Source organism: Eurytemora carolleeae, unplaced genomic scaffold (assembly GCF_000591075.1).
Source record: "Eurytemora carolleeae unplaced genomic scaffold, Eaff_2.0 scaffold626, whole genome shotgun sequence".
NCBI lineage: Eukaryota > Metazoa > Arthropoda > Copepoda > Calanoida > Temoridae > Eurytemora > Eurytemora carolleeae.
Genome location: NW_019396524.1, coordinates 159,416 through 182,455, shown reverse-complemented (window position 1 = coordinate 182,455; position 23,040 = coordinate 159,416). Strand labels below are relative to the sequence as shown.

General features: G+C 33.8%; 3 protein-coding genes across 3 annotated transcripts in view; all 3 read left to right on the top strand.

The window, feature by feature from the left end:
• Positions 1 to 525: 525 nt before the first annotated feature.
• Positions 526 to 12,785, top strand: LOC111704844 (axoneme-associated protein mst101(2)). Its single transcript, XM_023477204.1, has 7 exons — positions 526 to 775; positions 5,600 to 5,690; positions 6,021 to 6,072; positions 6,611 to 6,743; positions 7,420 to 7,670; positions 10,211 to 10,306; positions 12,692 to 12,785. Exons 1-7 carry the CDS (start codon positions 526 to 528, stop codon positions 12,758 to 12,760), a joined length of 942 nt encoding a protein of 313 aa, XP_023332972.1. The 3' UTR covers positions 12,761 to 12,785.
• A 1,449-nt stretch (positions 12,786 to 14,234) lies between these two features.
• LOC111704843 (small proline-rich protein 3) lies at positions 14,235 to 19,314 on the top strand. Its single transcript, XM_023477203.1, has 5 exons — positions 14,235 to 14,255; positions 15,443 to 15,510; positions 15,672 to 15,865; positions 16,760 to 16,817; positions 18,564 to 19,314. Exons 1-5 carry the CDS (start codon positions 14,235 to 14,237, stop codon positions 19,312 to 19,314), a joined length of 1,092 nt encoding a protein of 363 aa, XP_023332971.1.
• A 3,278-nt stretch (positions 19,315 to 22,592) lies between these two features.
• The window catches only part of LOC111704849 (uncharacterized), a 33,317-nt gene continuing 32,869 nt past the window's right edge, over positions 22,593 to 23,040 (top strand). Inside the window, exon 1 of the mRNA XM_023477207.1 lies at positions 22,593 to 23,033. The gene's annotated coding sequence lies outside the window, so the exon portion shown is untranslated. The remainder of the gene's footprint in view (positions 23,034 to 23,040) is intronic.

The following is a 23,040-nucleotide window of genomic DNA, read 5'->3' as shown; positions in this document are numbered from 1 at the left end:
ACTTGAAGTTACGTACAGTCCCTTTAAATTCAAACATGTATTGTGCAAGCCTTGAAGACAATGCCTATTGGTTAAATTAGATACAAAGATGTCTGTTTTGTGTTGAAAAAAAAGGGCAATGGGGTTAAAATTATGATTGCACTTAATTTAAATCCAAGCAGACATTCTCTAGTTGGATCCTGTTTGAATGTTTGGGGAACAGAGGCTTCCAGAAAACATGGGACATTATTTTTTTTGAAAAAATATGCTATGTTAAAATTTTGAAGTTAATTGTTGAAAAAAGAGTTAAACATGTGGTGTCACAACAAAACCAAAACAAAGGCCTGTCAACACTTCAAAGTCAGCCCATACATATTTGGAGGGCGCCTATTTTTCCAACAAACTTTGTTTACATTAACAAATGAGTGTACTGTAGTTTTGGGAGAAATGTAAACAAAATTTGCTTTGAGTAGCACCAATTTTGTATAAACTCCTTCCAGAAATTGCCGTACACTTTCTTTGTGAACTCAGTTATTGATGTTGCATATGCATGTTCCTTGGGATAATGTACCAGAGTTAGTAGAGAATAAGGATAATGTATCAGAGTTACTAGAGAATATGGATAATGTACCAGAGTTAGTAGAGAATATGGAAAATGTACCAGAGTTAGAAGAGAATATGGATAATGTACCTGAGTTAGTTGATAATATGGATAATGTACCAGAGTTAGTAGAGAATATGGATAATGTACCAGAGTTAGTAGAGAATATGGATAATGTACCAGAGTTAGTAGAGAGTATGGATAATGTACCAGAGTTACCTGAGAAGTTATGAAAAAAGTCACGATGCGAACCTCACGTTCTGCTAATATACTTTAAAGATCGTAACCCGGTATTCTTTTAACTATCTACACCCATAGTCTAGGGATAAGCACGTTTGCTACTCCGATTTACACATTCAAGGTGTTTTTAAATCTAAAAATTTTAATCTCGTATGAAAGTTGCATGTTCGATAAGTTTGCTTTCATTTCACTTAAAGATATTATCCAGCACGATTAGAAAATATTTTTGGTTCATGTTTTTGACTAATTGTGATTAAAGTAAACTTTTAGAAAATACAATTTTGCGATATATGAAGAACAATAAAGTCTACATCTTTTTAATGTAACATTTTTGAATGTTAAAAAACGGAGAACAAAGCAATCCCCATCTCTGCCCCCTACTATAGTGCATTGCATACCTATAGCTAGAGGCATATTGCAATATACAAGGACGGACAAATAATTTAGAGAGACGGTTGTTTTTTATTGTAAAATTGCACGACATTCTGGTTCATTTATTGATTGTCTTTGCTTGTAATTGTCGGGATATAAAATGATATTATAGTACTTGAACATGAAAGTTAAAGTTTAATGAGGGCATGGGGAATTATTTAAGGTTATAAACTTATAAAGTAGGTTTAGAAGGTTAAATTTAGAGTGATAAGATAGAAAAGATTAAAAGTAATAAGAAAGGTTGGAAGGTTGTAAAGTAGCAAGGTAGGAAAGGTAAAAGGTAAAAGGCAAGGTAAGGCAAGGTAAAAAAGTTATATTGTATCAAGGTAGGAAGGATATATGAAGTATAAAGGTACGAAGGGTATAAGGTAGAAAGGTTATAAAGTACCAAGGTAGGAAGGAAATATGAAGTTGCAAGGTAGGAAGGATATATGAAGTGTTAAGGTAGTAGGGGACTTTTAAAGTGGGAAGGTAGGAAGGTTATGAAGTAGCAATTAAGGTAGGATGGATAGTAAAGTAAAGTAAAAAATTATTTATTAATGAAATATAACAAAAACATACAAAATAAAGTGTTTCAGGAGAATTTATTTAAAAACCTCTAAAAGTAGAGGTCGTGGAAATATTTCCCCCCATTCTAAAAAATTTTGGAATAGAAATAAAAGGAAAAGGAAAGGAAAGGATAAGGAAAGTTATAGGAAAGGATATATGAAGTATCTTGGTGGGAAGATATAGATAGTAGACACTCAAACAAAAATGAGGAGTTATTAGACATAATATTAAAGTTTATTTTCATTTCATTGGCATCAAAAGAAGGTTATAAAGCATACAAAGAATTGATATAAATTGATAAAACAATTCAAGGTAGACGCCTAAGGAAGGGGGGATGGGTACAGGGTACAGGGTATAGGGTACAGGGTACAGAGTACAGGATAAACAACAAAGGATGTGACTTCTCATTTGAAGAATGACTTTGGGTCTCTAAAGTCTCATCTTTTGTGGGTAACCCTGTATCATCCTTGCACTAGGAATCCGATAATCTTTGTTTACAAAAACTGTACTGCTGTAATCCCTTCACAATCTGCCGAATTCAATATTTTTAGGGTCAATTTTCTGACCCTTACATGTTAATATTTCAGGTCTGGGTTGCAGATATTCAATTTTATGATTCTTAATTTCAAATATTTGAATATATAGGTCAATGTCAAAATGTACATTTTTCCTCAAAAAAAAGGGTGCATCCCTTATAAAACCTAACGGAGAGTTTTTTTATTGGTGATATTTCAAGATTGCTTGACAAAGAACGATATTTAAAAATGATTGGTATTGGCCGTCTTTTAAATAAAAATCTTTGATTTTTCTAGCCCTGCACGATATAATTAAAATCATATAGCCAAGACCTTCCATTCCCATTCACGCTGTAGTTTCAATTTTTTAGACATTTTAGTGCACACATTGTTGCAAATATTCTCATACTCGGGCAGTGCAAAATATGCAAATTTGCATGAATCGGGGCAGATAAAGTTTTTGCAACGAAAAACTAATTTGGAAATTGGAGATAATAAAATTTTGTTAGTTTATGAATCAAGTACTTTTAAAGTATGGAGTGAGTTAGGGTCTACTTTTAAACATAAGAAGTTATTGACAATTTTTTAAACACGCGGGGTATACTCAGTATACAATATAAAAGGTTGAAGAAAAGCAACAAGAATAGATTTAAGGAGGATGTTTTTTTTACATGTTATCGTTATGGTTATACCTAGTTATCTTTCAATAAACCCCCATATCATTGTTAGTAGATAAAAATCACTTCTTACTAAGATATTATTATCAGGTTTGTATAATTGTGAATCCGAAGCAATGATCATTTTCAATATTTTCAAACTTTAAAATGTAGGTTTTCGAAACAAATTTTGTTTTACTATATAGTGGTCAGTGAGTAATATAAAGATCTGAAAAGTTCAGATTAACTTTAATAAAATAAAGCAGTTTTCTCTATGACACCTTTATTTATCACTTATACTCTATTCATAAGCTCAGATATTCAATGCATATATGTATTAGATGTAGATTAAAGTTGCAAATGTTAAATGATCAAAATAAGTCAACAGTCCCGAAAAAAAAGAAAATAAATTAAATTAAAAGGCAAGGTCCAGTTTGAAGATTAGGGTGCGGGGGATAAAGATTAGATCAAAAGCAGGGGGGGGGGGGGGGGATACAGATTGTCTTTAGAAAAATAAATTTGGTCAAAATTTATGATATTTTGCACAAATTGGCAACATTTTTATCATCTAAGTTCCGGGTTGAATTTGATACAGTAATAGTTGGAGCGGGGAAGGCAGGCGGCCATAAGCCATAACATTTTTCCCTTCCATACCACATTTTAGCTTTTTGTCTTCCTTTTTTTGATAAAATACATTTTTCAGAAAGAAAAACAAAGATATCATCATCGTTTATTGGTAGACTGAGGGTTAACACTGAAATAACTTGAAAGTAATTATACCCAAGATGTGATTTGAATGAATAATTTGTATAATTTTTGCCAACGATATAATGCAACTTGAAGATGCATTTAAGCAGAGGTGCAGTAAGATGCAACTGGTGCATCGTGCGCTATGCAATTATACAGCTGTGATAGATTTATCATTATATAGTACCATCATTTAAAGGTCATGATGACGGGATGACGCAACTTTTTATAGAAATATTTTGATTATGCAATTATAATAATTACATTGTTTTGGTTATTTATCAAAATTAATTGTGGTATTGCAATACTTGAAGATTTGTCGAATTGCAATTTTAAATATCAACTTGGCAACAAAAAGTACAGTCTACAGTGGGAACAAAACAACAATGGTGTAAGAAGACGATCATTCATTAATTTCTTTCTACTTGTTCAAAATCAAACATTTGTACACCAGTAGCATTGAAAATATACGTATATAGTGAAATATGTCTGTGTACACTTTACTATATATTTACAACTTGACGTCGCAGACCTTTACAATGTTAAACTAATTCAAAGATATAGGAATTATAAAATTTGAGTTTTTGGCATAAACTAAGTTCCTTTAAAAGATCATTAAATTGGATATTTTATGCTAGTTTGTTGCTGACTTTTTTGGAAAATTTGTAAAAAGATGAACAAATATTAAACGAAACTATTAGAAAAGTGAACGGTTTTGTATTTTGTTTAGATTGTTTTTCGCTTCATACCTTCTACTATGTAATCTGTAAATTCTGAAACAAGTTCAACAAAAAAAGTGCTTTTCGCAATACTAAAAGGACTCTTTTTAAGTTTGACTTTCATTAGTAAAAGTCACTCTGTTCTTCTTTAAACAGATGCGTTGCTCCGGGCATTCAAATCTCTGATGTTTTGCAACAAAGCCTAAAGTATATTAGGGCAGGGCACATATTTTAAAAACCGTTCACTTCATGTTTCTCAACATGAAGGCCCTCAGCCCAATCGTTTGTTCCACGTTTCAGTCCAAATCTTTGTTCCTTTTTTAAAGTAATGATTGCTAAAAAGTACTTTATTTTCGTTACCGCTTACGTTGTTAACGATGGTTAAAATATTAAATTAGGTAAATTTGAGTTTGTGGCAAAAACTCAATTCCTTTTTAACCCTAGTTTATTGTCAATGTTAACAACGATGCGTTAAACAACGCCCAGCTCTAGTGTACATATCCAGCTCTAGTGTACATATCCAGATCTATAGTGTACATATCCAGCTCTAGTGTATATATCCAGCTCTAGTGTACATATCCAGCTCTAGCCTCTAGTGTATATATCTCATCAGCAAATCCGGGAATATTTATGTGTTACTTGACATTTCAAACCTGCGATAGAATACAAAATAATGATATTTGAACAATAGCTTTCCCAGGATTTCACGCTTACAAAGATCTTCTTTGTATAAAATAAGAAATATGTTTTAGAACTAGGACTAGGACTAGAACTAGGACTAGGACTAGAACTAGGACTAGGACTAGAACTAGGACTAGGACTAGAACTAGGACTAGGACTAGAAATAGAAACTAGGACTAGAACTAAGACTAGGACTAGAACTAGGACTAGGACAAGAACTAGGACTAGGACTAGAACTAGGACTAGGACTAGAACTAGGACTAGGACTAGAACTTGGACTAGGACTAGAACTAGGACAAGGACTAGAACTAGGACTAGGACTAGAACTAGGGCTAGGACTAGAACAAGGACTAGGACTAGAACTAGGACTAGGACTAGAACTAGGACTAGGACTAGAACTAGAACTAGGACGAGAACTAGCAGACTAAGACTAGGGCTAGGAATGGGACAAGAACAAAAATCATGAATAATATATTACAGGACAACTAACTGCCGCATATACTGGACCCCAAACTGTGGAAGACAACTGCCAAATCCTAAAAGTATCTCAAGAGGACCGTGGGAACTCAAGGTAGGACCGTGTGAACTCAAGGTAGGACCGTTGGAACTCAAGGTAGTACCGTGGGAGCTAAGGGTAGTACCTCAGGAACTCAAGTTAGGACCATGGGAGCAAAAGGTAGGACCTTTGGAACTCAAGGTAGGACCATGGAAACTCAAGTTAGTACCGCGGGAACTCAAGGTAGACCCTTTGGAACACAAGGTAGGACCTTTGAAACTCAAGGAGGACCGTGGGAACTCAAGGTTGGACCTTGGGAACTCAAGGTTGGACCTTGGGAACTCAAGTTTGGACCTTGGGAAATTAAGGTAGAACCTTTGTACCTAAAGAGTTTCATTATTTTAGATGTTTCAATGAACCTGAATGCCATCAAGAGTGTGGACTTGTCAATACCCAGGTAAACCAGAAACCCTTTAAAGGGAGTGACTGGCTAACCCAGCCAGTCACTCCCTTTAAACATTATCGCGGATGAGATCGTAATGTTTCTACAATAATAACCAGATAACTCTTAAATAAAAATACGAGTTTTAGAATCAAGTGGTAGCTTTAAAAAATTCAAGGAGCATAAGACTGTGAAATTGTGCAGTGTAAACAGACCCATTTTACTTAATTAGTGATTAAATAAGTTACTAGTTTTTGCGTTGTAACAACATAAAATAGACTTCAGTCTTTGTATAGTGTCGTTTTTCTATTCCATTGTTTTCTGGTTTTCTTTGTAGCTTATGTGTTTAATTTGACAATTTCTTCCATTGTTTCTGAAGCAGTAGTGCGCGAGTCACTTATTAAACCACGCTAGAAACCATCATTATCTTATTCATTCTTGATTATACAAAGCTTTAAAGAGAACTGTTGTGAATCAGACGTGCCACTCTGGAAATAGAGAGTCACTTGATACTGCATGTACAGTCCCTTTAGATCAACTGTGTGTATTTTAGTGGTGTGAGACAACCAGTAGGAAACAATGTAAGACGTATAATCAACAGCAATGTAAAACTGTACAAAAAGAAAAGTGCGGAATTGTACCAGAACAAGAGTGTACAACCGTACATGAGAATGTTTGTACAACAGGTAAATGTATTTTTTTTTTATAGAGGAATGGTTTTTGTGACAAAGAAATGTTTTTAAGGCAGTGAAATATTTGTAAAGATTTTTCTTTATCAATTATTTCTTTATTAGAGTAGTAACTGGTAATTAGTTATTTTTGTAATTCATAAATTATTCAATTTCAAATAATGAAATTGCCACAAAAAGTAAAAACGATACTTTTTCCAAACCTTTTTTCGAAAAAAATCATTAGTACAGAAGAAAAAAACTTTTTTTTCAACAAGTGTATTAAGAAATTGTTCGTTCAGTGAAAAAACAACGAAAGTTTTTTCAAAATCTTTTGAAAAAAAACGAAAAACATCGGTAATGAACGATCAAGATTGTTCAAACGATTTAAAGTAGTTCGTTTTTTTATTCGTTTTTAAAAACGATCATTTCTCTAAACGATCCATTTCGTTCTTCCATCGATCTTTTCTTTTCTGAACGACACCCTTTTTCATGTACAAAATATTTCGTTGGTTCAAGAACGATACTAATTTCTACTTCTAAGCCACATATTAATGTTTTTTTTTTGTCAATTGGCAGCCATGGCCCAGAGCAACCCCATGAGTCACATATTCGCTTTGTTTCTTTAATACAGTTTTGGTTTAATTGTTAAAAAAAAAAATAATTGAATTTCTATAATTTGTAACATACTTAGAATATGAAGAGCAGTGCAGTACAGTTCCTGAACAGCAGTGTACAGTTGTGTACGAGGAACAGTGTTCAACTGCATACGAAGACGAGTGTAAAACCGTGACTCAGCAGCAGTGTTCAGTTGTTCAAGAAAACAAATGCTCTGTAGTTTATGATGAGCAGTGCGGTACAGTGACTGAACAGGAGTGTAGTGTTGTTACTGAACAACAGTGCACTAACGTACCGGAACAACAGTGTACAACGCATCTTGAACAGGTAAGGGTGTCCCTAAAAATATCTTAAAAGGACTGTAATTGCGTAATTTTTAGTGACCCTTCACGCAAAGATGCCCAATTTATAACGACTCCCTTGAAATCTCAGTCTGATCAAAAATGTGGAAGATGACGTCGTTTTTCTAACCCGTAAAGTGTTTATTTCTGTGCGTTTCTCCCAACCAGGTTATAGTATATAGAGTGATGATGAACTCGATAATCTTTTACTAATTGTATAGGCAGAGCCCAAAATTTAAAAGAGTATCGTTGAACGAAACTCCCGAGTTTGCTTTTTGGGGTTTTAACATTTGTGTAGATTTTGATTTAAGAGATTTGGAAAAATGGAGAATATAAACAAACTGAAAAAAATAACATTTCATTACAAAAATATTGATATTAGCAAATCTGCCTAACCCTATTCGTGAAACCCGGGTTTAAAACTGGTTTTCATAACGATACCCTGTCTTAAATTTTGGGCTCCGCGGGAACTATATCGAGAGCCTACTGCATATTTGATTATTATAAGGAGATTCTGGCCTAACCTATACTATATCATTATTGGTTTATTGTTAGTAAACAGTTGTAAGAGTACTGTAAAGCTAACTGAGCACACAGGTAGAGAACAATTATCCCCCATGGTTTCTCCATTTCACGTAGAAACCGCAAATAAAAATTAACAGTTTGAAGATATATAAACCTATTTCATACTTGTTTAGGGTACTGTTGTAAATAGGACATCGCCATCTTTGCATGGCAGGAGGGTCACTCGACATTACGCTTTCAGCCCCTTTATTCGCAAATTGCCACAGTTAGTGCAGGGGATATTAGTTCCAAAACTAACACTTGGCCCATTTCTAACAATTTAGAAATGGGCACAGATTAAAAGACTGGGTTTTTTGGGATCCCGGCCCATATCCAGAGTAAAAGTCGATAGTAAAAACTATAACCAACATTTTATTAAACATGACGAGGACAACAATTCCCAATTTTAAACTTTTTTAAAATCAAAATTATAATCGGAGTTTTTAAAAATTAAATCTCTTAACCGTTTTCAAGACAATGTCAGGTTTTCCATTTTCGAACACATCTTGAATTTGAAACATTGTCGCGTTTCGAGACAAAACCCACTTTCCCGTTTTTAAGTATAATCTGCAATTCAAAACAAAACTCACTTTCATAGCTTACAAAATAAATCACTGAAAACAAAAAATTATCTTATGAATTATTTCTCTAGAATTTACGCGTTTCCACATTTTATCTGTTAAATTAGAGAATATCGATGATTTATTTTCAAGCATTTTAAACAAACAGTTTCCCACATTTCTAGTTAAGTCCAAATAGATTGTTAATCTATTTGTTTAAATCTATCGTAAGAAAAATGATATTAATATTTTGATTTCTCAATGCTGTAATGATTTTTAAATTATAAAAGAACAGTTCCTTTTTATTTCCTACTTTTTATATTTTACCTTATCAAAAAATCCTGTTTTGTTACGGCGTAAATGCTTTAAAATTGACTTGATCTGAATTCCGGTAATTGTCTCAAAACCAGGATATGTTCCAAAAAACGCGACATGAGCTGAAATCCGGTAATTGTTAAAACATAGGGATATATTCGAAAATGAAATCGAGAATCATGAAAAACTAATTCTCACACCTTATTATTAGTTTTAAATTGACATCTATAAACAATATATAGCTTTTGCCAATTTTTATGAATGTATGGTTCTAATCGTCTTGGATTTAAGGATAATTATTCTTGAAAAAGATAACTTTGCAGATTTGGCCCTTGTCTAACACTAAGGGTTAGACAAGGGCCAAGTTTTAGTTTTGGAACTAATATCCCCTGAAGTTATGTCTTTGTTCATTTTTTGCTATAATTACCTTCAGGATTAATATTTGGCATATTGTGAGAAAGCAAATCTTTGTAAACTTGTTTAATCTAAACAAAATGTTTTAAACCATGCTAAATTTGAACCCTGATCGTATGAAATTGAATTTTAATAACTTTACATATAATATAAGTATATAGAACAAAGTTCTTTATTCTTTTCTTATATTTAAGGTTTCCTGACTCCGCATTAAAACCAGAAATTGATTTACTCTTATTTTTCTTTGTTAACCACCATGCCATTTCTTAATTTGACAAAAGATGATATCCATAAAGTTTGATCAATGTTTTGCCTTGGTCAGAGTAGAATTATTTTGCAATTCGATGGAGGCAAACATTGTTCTTAAAATTTGATTTTTAAGAAATTAAAAAAAAAAAAAACATTCTCCCTCTTCCAACCCATGCTATGTTTTGATATAAACATCACCCATAATTCCAGGGGGGGGGGGAGGAATTTGTGCCGGGGTAATAACAAATTTATGACAACTTCGCGCTTATCATTTTAAATATTTTCCCCCCCTGGAAAATAACTTGAGCCACTTCTGTAAAGAATATTATCGTAATTGTAAAATATAATCATCATAGATTTTTATTGAGCCTCTAGAAAAAAATATTTATTGTGAAAAACGATCCAAAAATTAATTCTCAATCAGGAGTGCCGGCCTGTAAACCGTCAAGAGTGCCGAACAGTACCAGAACAGAAGTGCCACTCAGTCCCCACTCCTGTCTGTACACCAGTCACCGAACAGGAGTGATTTCAAGATCAAAAATACCCCCCCCCCCCTCCTACTATTTTGAATGATTTTTGGCCCCAGTACGACCACATTAGCCCAGTCATAGCTACTATAATGGGGTGCCTCGATGTCGTGAACGTCTTCAGGAACGTTTTCAGGAACGTTTTCAGAAACGGTTGGAGGCATTTACGCTTTTCTTACGTTGAAAGTGCTCAACAAAAGTGAGTTATTTAACACATTGCAAAATTGTATTCTCGATAAGTTTGCTGAATTACATTGTGCGAATTGTTTTCTTTGATCGAATATATTAACCAAAAAGATATTACAAACCGAAACAAATCGTGTTTGGTGAATATCTTTGGTCAGTGTAAAAATATTGCATAATGTAATAAAAATAAACGTTTCCAGCATACAAGTTTGAAATGGGATATACATAATCTTTTGGAGCCTTTTAAAATTGTAACTTTAAATATTTAAATACAGACCTACAAGCGATGCCCATGACAAGAGCTGGGTGAATAAATTGAAAGAATTTTAAACCATGATACTCATGATTTTAGGCTTAAACATGATGTTCATCTATTTTTATTCCTTTTGTTATAAATACTCTCACAGACAGGAACAATGTGAAGGTTATTTTAAGTAAACTTTTATGTACAGAGGGGAATGCTAGATTCACAACGGTACCCTTTTAACCTTCTTCTGAGCAAGGTTGGGTACCATTTTGGGATAGGGGAATAAAACCTGCGTGCATATAACTCTTTAATTGAGTTTATGTCGATCGACCCTTTAAGGTTATAGAATTGAAATCGTTAGATAGAAGGAGGGATAGATATATATATATATATTTGATAGATAGATAGATAGTTAGATAGATAGATAAATATTTAGATAGATAGATATTTAGATAGATAGATATACAGATAGATAGATAGATAGATAGATAGATAGATATATAGATAGATAGAAAGAAAGATAGATAGTTGGATGGAAAGATTACAGACATCCCTGTTTGGATGATAGCTAATAAATTCCCTCTTCTTTATACTTGACAAGACCCCACCCTTTATATTATACAGAGTTACCCACAAACAATGAGACTTCAATGACGACCTGAAACACTTTAAATATGTCTGTTTAATTTAGACTTTTATTCTAAATTAGGATTTAAAATGAAAATTAATTGAATTGTCAAACAAAGAAACTCGTGTGCAGTGGCAAGGATCAAACAAAGAATTTAAATAAAACGACTGAATAAATTCCGTAAACTCGTCCAAAAGCAGACTGTAAGTATTTCCTAATTAAAATGGCAGTTTGACTTCCTTGTGTCACGCAAATCTGCCCCTTTGGTAAAAGTAAATTCAACCTATATAAAGCATAAAGTCTGACCGCATCAACCTTGTTGCACCGGCTAGTCCTTTCCATGGAGCTAGGTACAGTACAAACTGGGACCGGAAAGGTTGACCCGGCTCGGAAATTCAAATGTACTACGGCTGCTTGTAGTGTGATTATTTTTTCTCCACAAGGATGTTTTTATGCAGTACACACGATAAACTACATGAACTGCGGTAGTCAACAAACGTACAGTGATAACCAGAAAACAATTGAGAAGGAAGACGACATGAATATGCGACATAGAAATTGTGCAGGGAAATTTAAATTTCCCTGCACAATTCAAGAACTTACAAAACAGATTACGAAAATTACGGAGATTAACGATTGACAGAGATTATGCAACATCCGCTGTTTCGCAATTTCAATTTCTTCACAAAACTGCTGCGCAAAAATATACATAGCATTAAATATACGATGCATTTATTTATTCCAGATTACGGGAAAAGGTTTATAAACTTAAATCAGTGTCCGAATTTTATGAATTTGAGCCTCGTCTTAAGTCCGCCAGAAACCGGTTTAAATTGAGCGCCGGCTTGAATCTTTAAAAATTTAATACAATTTTTAGTGAAACCAACCAAATTTGAGCCGCGGCTCATATTATAATTAAATTCAACCTCTGATTAAATCATTTTCATGCATTTAAATATCACTAAGTTTAATACGGATCGATGAGTTAAATATTTAAGCTGTAGCTTAAAATCAAGGCTTAAATTAAGTGACATTTAAGCTGAAACTTAACTTTTAAGTTCTAACTTTTCGTTCTTTAATTTTAGAATCTGTATAAGACTTTATTGAAGGCAAAAGCTTATGCCTTATATTTCAGGATTGTTAGAATCTAAGAAAAATCGAATAGTTTTATGTCGTCATTAAAGTCTCATCCTTTGTAATAGTTTTATGTCGTCATTAAAGTCTCATCCTTTGTAATAGTTTTATGACGTCATTAAAGTCTCATTTTTTGTAATGTTTTCCTGTATAATGGTATTAGTACTGAAATCCACTTCACAGGAATGCCATGTTTTACAGGAAGAAAAATGTACAATTGTACAGGAAAAGGTTAGAAGAATAAAATCGTAAAGGGAGTGTATGAAAAAATTGAATATGGGCATAGGCTGATATTGAATTGAATTCGAAATACCCCCTTTCATTTTTTGCGAACACTCCCTTTAACTCTAAAAATTTACTTTTCGGAAAAAATTAAGCAATTTTTTCATATTCATGTTTTAAATGATTATTTAATCTAATTTTATGATATAAAATGCTCAGAAGTGTAATGTTGTTCCAGAAGAAGAGTGTAAAGTTGTCTACGATACAATGTAATAATAGACCTAGACCTAGACCTAGACCAAGACCTAGACCTGGACCTAGACCTAGACCTAAACCTATACCTATACCTATACCTAGACCTAGACCTAGACCTAGACCTAGACCTAGACCTAGACCTAGACCTAAACCTAGACCTAGACCTGGACCTAGACCTAGACCTAAACCTAAACCTAGATCTATACATAGACCTGGACCTAGACCTAAACCCAGATCTAGACCTAGACCTAGACATAAATCTAGACCTAGACCTAGACCTAAACCTAGATCTAGACCTAATTGTACAATGTACACTGTAAACATCAAGCTGGTGTGTAACAACAAAGAAAGATGATTTGAGGATTCACTATCATGGTTTAACCCTAAATTATCATCATTATATTTCTATCCTACCTTGCAATTTGCAATACATATACGATCTTTTGTTTGTACACCGCTAAATATGACAGCGTATTTTTATATATCTCATGCACATCTTACACTACAGTTCTTATTGATATCTACACTTTTCAATTATCATGGTAATTCAACATTTGATTGTGTTCTTGCTGACAACAGTCTAGGCAACATTTATAAGTATAAAGAGTGAGCCTCAGTTTAGATTAAATTAATGAAGATTAAGGAAGGCTAAGGCTGCATCAAAGGGAAATGGGGGGGGGATGGCGTTAATAAGAATGGTTACAAAGTGTTGAATCGATTTCGGCCGTGGGGGACTATACAGGGTATGTAAAATAATCCTGCCATTTTCAAAATGTGTTCTGCCTTTTTCTGTGATTTGACAATACCCGGAGGTTACATGATTATTTCGCTCAGAATTACCTTTTCATAGTTTTATTTAATAAATTTAAATCTAAACTAAATTATTACTAACTCTGTTAATATTGAAAGCAAACAAATGGCAGCCTACATTTTGGAAATGGGAGGACTAGCGCTTTTTTGTGATTATAGTTGCATGAAAATATTTCTAAAATTAGGGTTGCCAACATGAATGCCAGAAACTATTTCTAAAACTAGGGTTGCCAACATGAATGCCGGAAACTATTTCTAAAATTAGGGTTGCCAACATGAATGCCGGAAACTATTTCTAAAATTAGGGTTGCCAACATAAATGCCGGAAACTATTTCTTAAATCAGGGTTGCCAACATGAATGCCGGAAACTATTTCTAAAATCAGGGTTGCCAACATGAATGCCGGAAACTATTTCTAAAATCAGGGTTGCCAACATGAATGCCGGAAACTATTTCTAAGGTGAAATACTACTTTTAAGTCTTCAATCAATTGACATTAATTCCGGTTTATTTAGAACAGCACTGTAGGTCATCGTCTAGGTACCGATATTTATTAATTCCGACCTCAAATCAAAATTATTGATCAAAAAATTTTAAATATTATGTACAGATCTGAGGAAAAGTGTTCTACTGTACAAGAAGAAGAATGCGTTGATGTACCAAATCAAGACTGTAGTGTACAATATACACAGGTATATGAATATAGTGTACAGTATACACTGCAGCTACTATAATGTAATGAACAATACAAGGCATATAAATTTAGTGTACAGTATACACAGGTCCATGAATATAGTGTATAGTATAGACATGTACATAAATGTAGTGTATAGTATACACATGGTACATGAATGTGGTGTATAGTATACACATGGTACATAAATGTAGTGTACAGTATACACATGTACATGAATGTAGTGTACAGTAAGTACATGAATGTTGTGTACAGTAAGTACATAAATGTAGTGTACAGTATACACAGGTACATGAATATAGTGTACAGTATACACATGTACATGAATGTAGTGTACAGTATGCACATTACACAGAGTCCGAAATTTAAAAGAGTATCGTCGAACGAAACTTACGAGTGTCCTTTTTGGGGTCTTAACATTTTGTAGATTTTGATTAAAGAGATTCGACCAAAATGGAGAATATTAAGAAACTAAATAAAATAGTATTTCATGACAAAAATATTGATATCCACAAAACTGACTAACCCCATTCGTGAAACCCGGGTTTTAAAACTGGTTTTCATAACGATACCCTGTCTTAAGTTTTGGGCTCAGGTACATGAATGTAGTGTACAGTATACACACTATACACATGTACATGAATGTAGCGTACAGTATACACAGGTACATGAATGTAGTGCATAGTATACACATGTGCATGAATGTTGTGTACCGTATACACAGGTACATGAATTTTGTGCTACGTGTACACTGGACAGTATAGCAAAGTAACAAGAATGATGTATACATGCATTATCAATAAGCGTTAGAATATAAATGGGATACAAATCATTTTAGAAAAATTTGTTTGCTGTTATCCAAATTGTTTTTATACCAAAACAAAACTTTATTTATGGCGGTAGGCAGAATTATTATGTTTAAATGTACACTACCAAAAGAAATTTTTGTTAAGGAATGTACTAGTGTAGAGACACCGGAATGCAGGATAGAATACCAGACTGTTTGTGGCGTTCAACCTGGGTAATACTTAAAGAAATGAAAAACCCAAAGTTTGAAAATGTTCTAAAAATATCTTATAAAGAGCCATTTATTATTATATCTCTATTACCACATTACGTACATAATTTAAGCGTAACATTTGTGTAATGTTTACAATCCCCCTGATCTTCTGAATGTTATAGTTATCCTGGTCCCCACAAGCTGGGACTAGTTCATCCTCATGGAGTTTCACATGGTGTTGCACATGGACCTGCTCATGGAGTTGCGCATGGACCTGCTAATCTAGCCGGAGGATATGGTCCTGGATATGGATATGGGTATCCATGGAGAAAGCAATGGAAAAGAGAAGCAGACCCAAAACCTGCACCTGATTATGGTTTGAACTTATTTTACTACACAGTATTTGGTCAATTTTTATGGGTTTTTTTATGGACAACTTTAGGACAATAGCTCAGACCTTTCGCTTTTTTATTTTTTTTTACTTTTTTTTATCAAATGTCTTTCAAACAAGTTTTGATGGGCTGAAAAAGGAACCTGGGTGCCCTATTCAATCAAACTTTACAACTACAAACAACATAAAGATCTTTTTTGACCTTTTACAACTGTATGACAACAGTTTATTCCTTTAACTTTAATTTCATTTTTACTTTTTGTTGGCAAATGCGTTTCAAATAAATTTGATGGGTTGAAAAGAGATACAGGGTGCACTATTAATCAAAACTTGACAACTGAGAAACAACTTAAAGATCTTTTTTAATCTTTGACAACTGTAAGAACCCTAATCAGAATTCTTCATGCATTAAAACAAGCAGACTCCAGTTTGGAAATGCCAGAATTAGGGGTTTTATTATAATGCTGCCTCATTTAATGTAAAGATTATAACAAACATCAATTCTCCAGATGATCCTTTCTCTAAAAAAATATGTATATTTTATTTGCTTTAAAAATTTTTGAAAAAATAAAACTTTGTTGCTATTTCAGATCGGGAGGGAAGATCATATGGACATGCCAGCTCAGGTTGAAACTTTTATTCTATTTTTTTCTTATTTTCGTTAAACTTATTTGATACAATGTCATGTCTCCAGCGGAATGGGCAAATTGTTTATTTTGTGAGAAAATTTTTATTGTTTTTTTTTATTTCAGAGGAAAACTAATGTTTAGTGCTTCTTTTTTAAAAGAACAAAAATAAACCTTTGTTTTCGGAGGGATTGGTGAGGTCATTTTCAAATTCCAAATCTAATTTCTTTTTATATTTTATTTATTATTTTAGGCTTATGTACCAAGGTTCCCAAAAAAGTGTGTAGTCCAGTGGCAAAACCAGTTTGCAGGTTTGTTTCTAATTCTAAATCTTCTGAACTGCACCCAGAGGCCGAATTTGAGGAATTTCAGCCGCGTATAAAATCCGCAAAAAACCGGTTTCAATTAAGCGCGGGCTTAAATCTTGAAACATTGAAATAATTTTAAGTGAGCCGCGGCTCAAATTCTTTAAATTCGGCCTTAGGTTCATTTGAAGTACCAAACTGACATGTAAGCAGCTACAACAAGTTGTACAAAAAACATACAGAATATATCTGGCAAAAGGGACAGTAGACTAAATAAATAATTTTCCTCTAGGTAGGGATGGACATTGCTGTAAAGTTTGTTTTCAAACATTCAGAGTTTTGGTGACGTTAAAGTGCGAATGAGAATGTTAGTTATTTATTAATGCAAACTTATATTCTTGATATGTTGACTTTTATACAATATAAAATTATTGTCTCTGGCCAAAGAAAATAACATAAACTATTTTTAAAAACAATTTTTTAAAAGCGATTTTACTAATCGTTTTGAAAACTCGTTTTGGTTAATATCTTTGGTCAGAGAAAACATCAAGATAATGCAATAAAAGCAAACTTGAAAAGTATTCAAGTTTAAACAAGGATATACATCTAAGATTAAAATCTTTGAATGTTTGAAATTGGACTTCATAACCTGTAGGTAGTTAAATGCTCTATAGCTTCTCTGAACTGCACTCCCCTTGCTTCTTTGAACAGCACTCCCCTTTGCCTTTTTGAACAGCACTTCTCATTTCTTTCTTGAACAGCACTTTTCCTTGCTTTCTTGAACTGCACTTCCCCTTGCTTCTTTGAACAGCACTTCCCTTGCTTCTTTGAACTGCACTTCCCTTGCTTCTTTGAACTGCACTTCCCTTTGCTTCTTTGAACTGCATTTCCCTTGCTTCTTTGAACAGCACTTCCCTTGCTTCTTTGAAAAGCACTCCCCTTTGCTTATTTGAACTGCACTTCCCTTGCTTCTTTGAACTGCACTTCCCTTTGCTTCTTTGAACTGCACTTCCCTTGCTTCTTTGAACTCCACTTCCCTTGCTTCTTTGAACTGCTCTTCCCTTTGCTTCTTTGAACTGCACTTCCCTTGCTTCTTTGAACTCCACTTCCCTTGCTTCTTTGACTTTGAACAACACTTCCCTTACTTCTCTAAAAAAAAAATTTGTTGGAAACCCTTAAAGGGAGTGGCCGGCTATGTAAGGTAGTTGAACTGAGTATGCAGTGTTGTGGAAAACTTCTTTCGGATTCATTTGAGACATATTAAACTTTTCAAAGATCAGTAAATCCTGAGTTTGAGCGCAAATTCGACGTCAAAAACTCTTACTTTAGGGGTGGATACATTTGAGAATTAGTTTTTTTTTATTTTATGAAATAACGACAATGAAAAATAAAGTAAAAATTATAAAAGTTTTCCACAACAATGCATACTCAGTTCAACTACCATACATAGCCGGTCACTCCCTTTAATTCAAATTTAACGAACTAAAATCAAGGATCATTAACGAATTCGCAGTGACCAAACGATAATAGATAATAATTGAATCAACCAATAAATGACGAACAAACTTAACTTAACGAGCGATGCAAGAACAAATTGAAGACATGTCGAATGTGACCTTTTCAAATACGTCCTAAAAAAGACATTGAACACCAAACATGTTTAGCTTTTTTATACATACAAACTCAAACAAAGAACAAATACTAATTAGTTTCATTAAAATATTATATTTCACAAAAATATCTTCTATTTAGAAGTGTGCCACACCAGCATTGTGTTCCAACCACGGAACGTGAATGCAAAAGTGTTCCAAGACAAAACTGTCACTCTGTTCCCAAGAAGGTACCAAGGAAAGAATGTAGAAACGTGCCCAGACAACAATGCCATAACGTCCCTGAGCAGAAATGTAAAAATGTTCCAAGAAAGGCATGCCACCCTGTTCCTAGGAACCATTGCAAGCCAGTAGTAAGAGAGCAATGTGTAAATGTTCCAAAGGAACACTGTGAAACCGTTCCAAAACAGGAATGTAAAGCTGTTCCAGACCAGGAATGTATTTCAGTTCCCAAACCCCACTGTGTCACTGTTCCAAAACCTCATTGCATTGACGTTCCCAAGCAGCACTGTGTCAATGTTCCAAAACAACACTGTGAAAGTGTTCCAAGGGAAGAATGTGTTCCCGTTCCCCGTCAGGTTTGCCAGAATGTTCCCAAACAAGAATGTCACAAGGTGCCCAGGGAACATTGTCATAAAGTTCCACGAGACCAATGTTCAACCGTTCCAAGACAAGCCTGTAATACTGTTCCAAAACAGAAATGTTCCAAAGTTCCAAGGCAAGCTTGTCACACCGTCTCCAAGGAACGTTGTGAATCCTATCCGCATCAGGACTGTAGGACAGTTCCCCAGGAAAAATGTGAAAATGTTCCAGAAAAATCTTGTAAGACCGTTCCCAAGGAAGCATGCGCTCAGAAGTGTGAGAACGTATATTGGTGCAAGGTTTGCAACTAAATCAAAGATTGTTTACGTTTGCACCAGACACGTGCAGTACATTTACCCCTGGCCCATTTATGCAGTAGTAGCTTAGTATGTCTTTCTTGTCCTGCTTTATATATAGTCACACAAAGCAATATATTAAATACATGTTGGCAGTCATAATTCTAGTTTTTATTGTTAAACACATACAAATAAGAATGCATATGCGACCAAAGCTAAAAACTTAAGATTTGGATACCAATTAATACCTATCGCTTAATCTGAATATCCACTGTGGACAGTTTTGAGTTCTACTGAATCTGCTGTGTTTCCCCTGTATGAATGTTCCTACTGGATTCCGACCAATAAGAGTTATCTCATTAAATGGCGCGCAAAATTTGAAATTTCCCTGCTTCTGATTGGCTTTTCTGATTTCTGTACTCTAATTGGTTGATTTTTAGTATTTTTCCTGTATACAAACTAAAGATTAAAACAATCTTAACCCTATTCCTGCTGGGGGGGGGGGGCATTTACATAGCACAAAAAGAATTGGCCTGAGGTTGTTGAAATTTTCTGGCTTTTCCTCCATACTCAAAGCCCTCCCTTTAGGCCTAAAATTGGGCTTTAATACTAACTGTCTGAGTCCTCAGGAACACTGTGAATGACTGCTTTTTCCTGTAACAAACTAAATCTTTGTTTTGACCCACTTCCACCTGTCAGATTTTGACAAAATTTAGCTTTTTGGAAAGACTTTGACATAAGGAAACGAATTGCACAAGTTTTGCGAAAAAAATAGCACAGTTTTTGCAAACAACCTGTCACAGGAAATTTGCATATTTTTAGTTTTTCTTGATTAAAAATCAGGTTATTTAAAATTTTGCTAAATTTTTTGCATATTTGAAATGGCATGGTTCAAGGGCTTTTCAAAAATGTATAATTTCTCATTTTTTTGGACAAATTTTTTGGTGCAAACATAAATAACTGGATTTTGCGATAAAAAATTCAATTTTTGCAAATTTGCATTTTTTTTTGCAGATTCTAAAGGTAAAGCACAAGAGCTTTCCAATGATGTATCATTTGTCATATTTGGACATCAAACATGGGATTTAGAGGGGGGGTCAAATTGACCCCCCCCCCCTAGCATATCCTGGTTTTCAAGTAACCCAGCAGAGATAGGGTTAAGATAACAAAAATAGGAGACCAAGCATTGATTATGATATCCACAATTCTAAAGTTTTCAGCTCAGAAAGCTATAGAATAAATAAATGTCATCTATAGTTCTTAAAATTAAGCTACATTGTGTGATAGTAAGAAAGAAAGACGATGTTAATAATTCTATTGTTTTCTACAGGGTGTCCCACGTAACAGTAGAAAGCGACTTGAAGGTCGTAGTTGGTCTTTGAAATAATTTACGGTAGTAAGAAGTAGAGATGGGCAACGTTTTTTTGAACGAACGAAACTTTCGTGAAAAAGTGTGTTGTACAAAAAAAACTAACGATGGATATATGCAATGGATCATTCAGAGAAATTTAAAAATAATAGTTTATTTTAGAACGAAAAAAACCGAACGAACTAAAACCAGTCAAACAAACTTGAAAAAACTATCGATTTTTTCCAAAAGATTTGAATAAACTCATCGTTTTTTCACTGAACGAAGATTTTTTGGAACAAACTTTTAAAAAACTATCGTTTTTTTACTGAACATACGATTAATTCTCTAACATTTTTTTTAAAACAATAGTTTTATATACCGAAAGAAAGATTTATTGAACGAACGATATTACTGAAGGAACAATTTTACTAAACGATCGTCTAGTGAGAAATTAAACGAAATCAATTTTTTTGAACCATTATAAAAATACGAACGAAATAGTTCGTTTACGAACGATGAACAAACAAATAATAATCCTAAGGTGACCATCTCTAGTACGTAGAACTTGGCATTTTTAAATTGCGTTCTGCCTTTTTTCGTAGTTTTAATAATACCGGAGGTATGAAGAATTTTGTTCAGATTTCGACAAAAAAGTTCGTCGTCTTTTCTCTGGTTAAAAAATAATGTCGTCTTCAAATTGAGTTAAATTAATTATTATTCGAGTTGTGAGATCATTTTTCTGGGCTCGGTAGACGATAACCTTTTCCAGGAACGTAACGGAAAGTGAAAACGTAACTGAAAGTGAAAACGCACTTATTTTTGATCTTACAAAGGGGAGGGGTGCACGCTCTTTGCCCCTCCCTTCAGTTACGGTTCCTAGCCTTTCATTTCAATCCTTATAATTATGGGTTTAAGACAACTAAATAATAGAAAGACGGCATTTAATCATTTTTATATATATTCCATGTTTTCTAATGCCACTAGTTTTCCCCGAAGACGGTAGAATACAAAGCTCTTTGGTTTTCCCATTCAACAAATTAATGTAAGAAGTACACTGCACAATTGCTCCGTTTCATGTACTATTCAAGATCATAGCTTGCGTCTTTCACTGTTAAGTCCAAAGATAATATATATATAGATACGCTCACGAGGGAGTATAAAGGGAGGGTGGGGGTAAGGTAAGGGTAAGGAAGAAGGTGGAGTGGGTAGAGAGGGATGAGGAGGGGATCCAAAGACCCAAGGTCAAACGAAATAGAGGCCAACAACCTAAGGTCAAACGACATAGATGCCAACGACCTAAGGTCAAACGACATAGAGGCAATTGAACTAAGGTCAAATGACATAGAGGCCAATGACCTAAGGTCAAACGACATAGAGGCCATTGACTTATGGTCAAACGACATAGATGAATACGATCTAAGGGAGAACGGCATAGATGCCAACTATCTGAGGTCAAACCAACGAGGTTATAGTATATAGAGTGATAATGTAAGCTAATCCTTTACTACTTGTACTGGCCATGTAGTTCACTTCTGTCAATCTGTACATTACAGGGCCGGGTGATTTCTGAAAATACTTAAATGGATATTTGTTTTCCATGTATCTATTAAAATCCACTACTCCTGTATCTTACGCAGGATTACATTTTCACAGGAAGACGTACTATTAACGAAATAGATGCAAACGATTATTAAGTTCAAAAAGTGGGGCTAATTGAAATCAAATTTATTTATTTATATATATTTATATACATGAATAAAAAGTTTATTTATTATATACATAAATATAAAAATTTTAGGTGAGATTTCAACAATTACTTAAAGTATGTCATAAAATGTGACAAATAAAAACAAACTTTTTAACACAAAATTACTAATATGGTGCACAGACCTTTAACAAGAAAACTTCTGTTATCAGATGCTTTTATTTCGACATTGGACAACCATGGGTTTCATGTGAAAACTTTTAAAATGAGAAATTATAAATTATATTGTAATGACCCATATATGCAATCTTGTGTGTATTTGAATGAGACTCATAAAACTATTGATTAAGCAGACGACATTTAAACAATCCTAAATTTATTTCTGCTGTTGACAGAGAAAATCGTTTTCCAAATTAGCTTTAAAATAATTTTATGAAATGCACATAATAATTGATTTGTTTTCTCTGCTGAATTGATTTTATTATTGAACTATTTAGATCAGAATTCGAGTCCAGATTCTACCAATTCCATGTAGTTCTATGAGCCACATTATACTTGCTTGGTTTCAATGTTCAATGATTGAAAAATTTCTTTTAATTACTCTTAAAAGAAAGAATGGGATAAACAGGAAGAAATCAGGAAGATCCTCTCTTCCTTTTTACCCCACTGTGGAATCAGGTAACGC

What these genes read in the sequence shown, in the direction of transcription:
- LOC111704844 (XM_023477204.1), top strand. Translation starts at nt 526, where the DNA reads ATGCATGTTCCTTGGGATAATGTACCAGAGTTAGTAGAGAATAAGGAT. An exon ending in GAGGACCGTGGGAACTCAAG is followed by an intron (nt 5,691 to 6,020) that starts GTAGGACCGTGT and finishes TCATTATTTTAG; the next exon opens with ATGTTTCAATGAACCTGAAT. An exon ending in TGAGAATGTTTGTACAACAG is followed by an intron (nt 6,744 to 7,419) that starts GTAAATGTATTT and finishes TAACATACTTAG; the next exon opens with AATATGAAGAGCAGTGCAGT.
- LOC111704843 (XM_023477203.1), top strand. Translation starts at nt 14,235, where the DNA reads ATGCCGGAAACTATTTCTAAG. An exon ending in TGCCGGAAACTATTTCTAAG is followed by an intron (nt 14,256 to 15,442) that starts GTGAAATACTAC and finishes ATTTTTGTTAAG; the next exon opens with GAATGTACTAGTGTAGAGAC. An exon ending in GTGGCAAAACCAGTTTGCAG is followed by an intron (nt 16,818 to 18,563) that starts GTTTGTTTCTAA and finishes TCTTCTATTTAG; the next exon opens with AAGTGTGCCACACCAGCATT.